The sequence below is a fragment of the Mizuhopecten yessoensis genome, unplaced genomic scaffold (assembly GCF_002113885.1).
Source record: "Mizuhopecten yessoensis strain PY_sf001 unplaced genomic scaffold, ASM211388v2 scaffold11133, whole genome shotgun sequence".
Classification (NCBI taxonomy): Eukaryota; Metazoa; Mollusca; class Bivalvia; order Pectinida; family Pectinidae; genus Mizuhopecten; species Mizuhopecten yessoensis.
In genome coordinates this window covers 22,523-29,167 of record NW_018408896.1, presented here as the reverse complement: position 1 = coordinate 29,167, position 6,645 = coordinate 22,523, and the positions used below count along the sequence as shown (strand labels likewise).

The 6,645-nt window shown below is 35.1% G+C and overlaps 1 protein-coding gene across 1 annotated transcript; it reads left to right on the top strand.

The window, feature by feature from the left end:
• Window positions 1-6,365, top strand: LOC110466441 (UPF0687 protein C20orf27 homolog). Its single transcript, XM_021522927.1, has 4 exons — window positions 1-472; window positions 2,622-2,858; window positions 3,509-3,637; window positions 4,370-6,365. Exons 1-4 carry the CDS (start codon window positions 457-459, stop codon window positions 4,468-4,470), a joined length of 483 nt encoding a protein of 160 aa, XP_021378602.1. The 5' UTR covers window positions 1-456; the 3' UTR covers window positions 4,471-6,365.
• The last annotated feature ends 280 nt before the right edge of the window (window positions 6,366-6,645 follow it).

Here is a 6,645-nt window from a genome sequence, read left to right as displayed (position 1 = left end):
CCCACCACGCGTGTTGTTGTAGGTACACAGGCATGATTGTTATTTCCGTCAGGGTCACCTGTAAATACAAACACATGGTCGGGTGAATTTGTGGTATGTAAGTCGGTACGAGAAGAAACAAACAGGTCTGTCGAATGTAGGATACACGTGCCTTGGGTCGTGTTATACAGATAGTAAATACCTGGCAATCTGTTAATTGCGGCCTCAAGACTAGGATCAAAAGAGTAAATACTACGTGCCGATCGTAGTGTCTGGTTATCAGGTTATTTGGTTTGAGGTGACAGATTATTTACTATTATTTTTGCTGTCATCTGCTGTACTGGCGTAATATTGGGACGTGGACTTGAGTCTAATTCCGTGATTTGGAGTAAACTTAAAATTCAATTGGAAACAAAAATTAAACGCCGGGACAACAAGACGATACCGAGTGATCCAGTTGCTGTAACTGTTTCGACGATGGATCCTAAAGAAAGTAATGTATTGTTATCGCATGAATTGCCCCACACAAGTTTTAAGTTTTTCCAGTTTAAGTAAAGAAAATAGTAAAGGCCAAACAAAAAAAAAAACATGTTTGTTTTGTTACAGACTCAGTTCTGAACTCATTTTTTTAATTAGATTTATCAGGGACAGTGAGTATATCCCTGGATTTATATAGGATATTAATTTTGACTTTAGTAATGCTTCCCAGAAAATTAACCCAAAATGTCCAGAGTAGGCCCAAAAATTAAGGTAGGTAGGTTAACTAGAAACAAACAAAACTTTTTATTTTGATAATGAAAGAATGAAATTGCAACCCCCCCCCCCCCTGTCTGAAACATTGTTTACTTGCTGCAATGTATAATTTAAAATCTCCATTCCAGCAGATCATCTATAACTAAACATCATACAAATATTGCTGTCATTGCCCTAATAAGGGTACATGTTGATTTTTTTTTTTAAATCCTTAAAATATCCGAGATCATAATGCTAGTTTTGAGGTAAGCGGAAAGATTTTACTTGTTCTAGTTCAGGTAACAAAAGAGCCAGGTGACTGGTGAGTGATACAGGACTGATGGGCCTCTTGTTTATATAAACCAGTACAATCTTCAAGTATAAGAATACTTTAAACAAGTTTCTGTATTTCAGGGTGTTACAAACAAGCTACATTGTAGGTCAAGGTTACCTACAGCTATTTATAGAAAATCTTTGTTGCTAGCAATGTTGTACACATAAACATTTATGAAGAACTTTTTTGTTAAAGGTGAAGTTCAAAAATATGACAGATATAGAAATTGATTATCAGAGAATGAAATTGCTGAAATAGTGCATAACTATATTTACTATTGACAATTGCAACATACAAGGTGTATATTATATGCAGGCGCGTAACAACCTATGTAGCAAAAAAGCCTGGGCTTACACATCATTTTTGACAAAATAAAAAAATATAAATGCAACATAGACTATATGATATAAAATATTAAAAAGCAATGACAGATGTTTTGTATCTGCTATAAAGACCGCCAACTAAAATGCTTCGTTGCAATCAAAGTCTCTAACAAATGTAGAACTGAGGGTAGCATATTCATTCGGCATGGTAATCGTGCCAGTAAAACTCTAGCCTTGCTAATTATCGGTGTACCCACGGAATTATCTAAGTCTGTGGTGTACCCAAACGCTAACTCTAGTTTCCCCGTGAAATAAACTGTTTCTAAGTTTTTTTTACCGCTTTTATACATATAAAGGGAACAATATGGTTGGTAGGCATGGTTGGTTCAATCATTTGACATGGTAACCGTGTCAGTGCAACTCTAGCTATGCAAATTATTGGTATACACATAGTACTAACTAGCCCCCCCCCCCCCCCCCCCAGGTTCTTATGTACATAATGTTAAACTATTCCTAGTGCTAGCTTGTGATACTAGTCACATATCCCTGCGCAACCGGAGTCACAGTCTCGAGGAGAAACGTCACACTCTTACAACAACTATCCCAAAATCCACATGATTTTAGATTTTTCTTTTCTGTGGTATAATGTTACCGAACTCCATAACAGAATTGGCGAAGAAGAGTACCAATCCCTACGTACCCAAAAAGAAGCAAATTATTTGTAAAATAAAAAGGGAAAACGATATTTTCTTGCTTTAAAATGGCCATTAAAACTGATGCCAGAACAAGGGAGAACGCGTCTCATGTGTTCTAGAAAACAAAATTCTCCTGGGGAGACCCCCAAGACCCCCACCAATGGGAGGGGAAAAACCCCTCCTATACCCTCACCCTCCTCGCGCTACGGGGTGCTGCCTTCAGCAGCACACTTCATCATTGGGCTTACACATTGAAAACCTGTTTGTTACGCCCCTGATATGCTCTCTTTTAGGCATTTGCACATGCATTCATGGTTAATTTGTATCGTTTGCAATGCCTCCATATATATCTATGTTTAACAATATCTTTGGAAAATATTGTATTCTACATGTTGGTATCAATGGTAAAGCTTTCAAACCATACAATAGGTTTTACCATTTAACAATTTCAGCAGTTAAATTATTTAGTTTTGATGTGATTAATTGGTTATGTCTATAAACAGTGATAGCCTTGTTAATCTGAGGTAACGCTGGATAAAATAATTGGATCCCTTTCAGATAACGGGGAACATGCACATGTACACTTTGAGGCAGAACAGGTTAAGGCCCATGACCTTGAGATCCAGCTGAAGTATGTGAGTGAAGGTCGCGTAGAAGTACACCTTGGTTTCCTCCAGATGTTCCACCACTATACAGTCAAGTTCTGTATCCAGGACAGACTCAGTGAGGACATTGTGGCAGACCCATCAAAAAATCTTTATGTCCACCTCAAAGAGTATAGTCCTACAGAGGATGGTAAGACATTTAGGATTAATGATCAAACTTGTAACAGCATTAGATTTTAAGTGAATTAAACAATTTAGTTGAGAGCTAAATGTGGCGTTATACAACTCAGCATGCAAAGTGTATACATTGTTTTGGTGTTCTCGTATATATAATCCGTCTTTGCTTATTGCAGAGTTATCTTCTCTTGTGAACAGTTATTGATTGTTACCTCATTGGTAGAGTACTGGTTACATCATCAATTTTTGAGAAAACGACTTAATTTTTTCACACAAACCAATGAAGTAACAATCAATACCTGCTCACAAGAGAAGATAACTCTGCAATACGCAAAGACGGAATAACAATATCTTTATCCATGGACATTTTTACATACAAAAATTGGCTATCCATGGTACCAACCAACTATGTCGGTATCAGGTTAACTTAGTAATCAACTCTGGATGGACATTCATTTTCTGTAAATTTAATTCTTCATAGAATTTCCTTGATCAAACTCCTGTAAAAAGTTCCCTGTAGATACTTGTATGATACATTTATGTAAAAGAAAATACTTATATTATACATCTATGTGAATTAACATTTAGCCGAAACCAAACATTCACAGGTTACATAAAAAAAATGTAAATACAGAAATGTCTTAAAATGCATCTCTTTTAAAGGTCTAGGCCACAACATAGAGGTGGAATTTCATGCAATCAAGGAAAAGCTGATCAATGAAACATTGACGATAAAAAGCAGCACAGATCAAACTCAGACACTGGACCTATTGTTTATGGCCAGAGTCCTAGGTATGGATTACCTCCCCTTACTCATTTTCATCCCTGACCGTTTACCTTAACCCAGCTGATCTGCAGACATGCGTTGTTATGTAAAAATGTGTTTATCATCATGTATCTTTGTTCATAATACATATATTAATGTGCATGTAAATTGATTTCAATATTTTAAGTTAACATGACATAATATTTTATGATTTATTATAATTAAAGCAACAGAGTAATCGCAGTGTATGTCTGTTTTTGTGTGTGTCTGTTATGGGCCAACATAAAGAAATTTAAGCAAGGAGGTGTGATTCAACACAAATGAATTAAGACTCAGTACTTCAAGTCCAAACATATTGATTTAGGAGGCCATTTCTTTATTCAATAACAAAGATTTAGCTCGGACTCCTACAAGTAAATTTATTCCTTTGCTGGAAGGTCTGTCCACTTTAAGACTTTTGAATTCCTATTTCAAAAAATTAAATACAGTGGTAAATGCAATTGACAATCAAAGTTAGAAGATCTTGTACTGTATGAATAAAAAGAGGTAGTATGTGAGATAAATATTTACCTCTGTGCAAACAAAATGGTTAAAAACTGAAACATTTCATAAATGTTTGGTGCCATTCTAATGTACCAAAAACAATCCCGTTGAGCTGAAATAGATTTTTAACAACTTTTCACAAAATGGTAATGTTAGGAAAATAGAATGCATGAAAGTTAAATCACAGGCTAATGTAATCTCCAAATCTGTTACAGGAAAAGGAAAAGGTGTTCCAGCAATCAAGAATGGCATTCATTGCTATAAGATGGACACAGAAGATGACACAGATGCCCACAGTGACTGGCAGGGCTTTTAACTAAAACAACTGATCTTTGGTATTTAACGATCTGTGTTTTTTATTGGTGCTTTAATTGTCAAGAAATCAAATATTTTCTTCTTTGACTGTTTTATGGGAATGTATGATATTTGTCTTGTTTACAAGACAGAAACGACCCACCTTTCAATGATGTGTCCAGATACCTGATTATAAATCTGACATGCTCTTAACGTAGGCAACAAGCTTTAATGGAAGCAGAAGTCTTGAGAAAAAAAACCAATTAACGATTTTTGTTAAAAAGACGATCTATTTCAGGCTAAAGAGACATGGTCTTTAGGGGACCCTAACCTCTGTGTTCTTATTGTATTGACTGCCACTAATAGTGGCCTAGCTTCCATGCATGCTTTTATGCTTGTCCATTATAACTGAACAAAAGTCCTTTTGTTTATGATGAAGTGGAGATATTCAGAACATCCTCCATAGGATCTCTTTGAGAAAATTGCACCCCTGGTTTGGTGCACCCTTCAACTATTATTTTCTTTTATTGGGGCAGCTCTGGCAGAGATAAATAAGTAACCTTTCCATGCATGTATGAAAAGTATGTGGACATGTTCCTGTATGCAAGGAAAACTTGAGTGCCTACCTTGGAGGATGTTCTGGCTATTTCTGTTGCATCAAAAGTGTTTTTAAAGAAAAAAAATATTTTGACTAGCATGTATACAAATTATAAAAGTCAAGAAGGTTGAATTTTATCAATTAGCAGACATGAATATATTAAAACAATTAATTCATGATTATTGTTCTCTTAAGCAGCATTCAGAAATGGTTGTTTCCTAATTTAACTTTATTTTCCTAATTAAATTTACCCTAAATTGTCAATAGTTTAGAACATTACAGGACAAACTTGTAAACTATGTCCATCTAAGTAAAACTTGTTGTCGATTTTATGAATTGTGTTTTCATCCAATCTTATGAACTTTTAGAGGCTTCTTATCATAGTCTTAAAACTGGGATTACCTCCTGTGGACAGAGTTCATCATGTGTAGCCTCCTAGCTATGCTGGGTTCACTGACCTCTGGGTAACTCATCAGCTGACCTCTGATTCACTGAGCTTACCCAGGATTTGCAGACTTTGGATTTTGCTGACCTTGAACTAATGCTTCATGCTCTCCAAAGTTGTAAGGTTATGATGATGTTCCTAATATGAGTAACAAGGAACTGCTGATGTTTGTTTTTCAAACAGAATCTAACTTGACACCAACGAGAGACATAAAAGGCCATATATGTCTCAGCACCACTATGCTTCAAAAGCAACAAATATCTACCAAAATTGTACTCAATAATTCCCTTTATAATTTGGTTATAATTTCTATTCACTGTAAATGGTTGAAACTGTGACATAGTGCACACTTCTATGTTAATCTAAGCCGGTGAGTTAATGATATTCAAAAGATTGAATAGACAAGTCTATAACAATGTGTTTTATGTTGTCCTGTGTATTACTGTTGTATTTATGATATGGGACCCCTGTTTTTATCATTTTTAAAAACACCAGTTATACTATATTATAAAGTGTATAATTATTTTTCATTAATAATAAGTTGGTGTTGCTTTATATGTAATGCATAAATGATATTAGCTTACCCAAGGTTCAAGCTCTTACTTGCTCAATTCCATTGTGGCCTTATCAGTTACTTGTTTCGGCACATTATCAAATGTTAACAGATTACCGTATTAAAGGATTTTTGCACTCAAAAATGTGCAATAAAGAACAGTTGATTTAGCGCAGAATGAAAAGCCCTAAAATAACTTTACCACTAAAATATGTACACCTAGGCTATTTGAAATAACAGCTCAAAGGAGGTACTAGCTATAAGTGATGTTGATATAATAGCCCAGTAATGATACTTGCTGTAAATTCCATTTTTTTATGCTCTAGCTCATTTATATTTTGCATACATTATAATTATGAATACAAGCCCTAAGCTCTTTCATTGATAAAACTCATTAGATCCACTAGCTGTAAATCAGTAAAGTTACAAGCAGAAAGCTCTTTCATGTAATACATAACACTATAGAGGTACAAGCTGAAACTCTTGTCATGTATTAGGTAAATAGAGCTTCTACAAGTAACTGTAGCTGTGAGCTGTAGATTATTAGGAGAGAAATGTACAAGATGAAAGCTATTTAACATGCACTATTCCAACCTTTGAA

What these genes read in the sequence shown, in the direction of transcription:
- LOC110466441 (XM_021522927.1), top strand. An exon ending in GTATAGTCCTACAGAGGATG is followed by an intron (nt 2,859 to 3,508) that starts GTAAGACATTTA and finishes TCTCTTTTAAAG; the next exon opens with GTCTAGGCCACAACATAGAG. An exon ending in GTTTATGGCCAGAGTCCTAG is followed by an intron (nt 3,638 to 4,369) that starts GTATGGATTACC and finishes AATCTGTTACAG; the next exon opens with GAAAAGGAAAAGGTGTTCCA.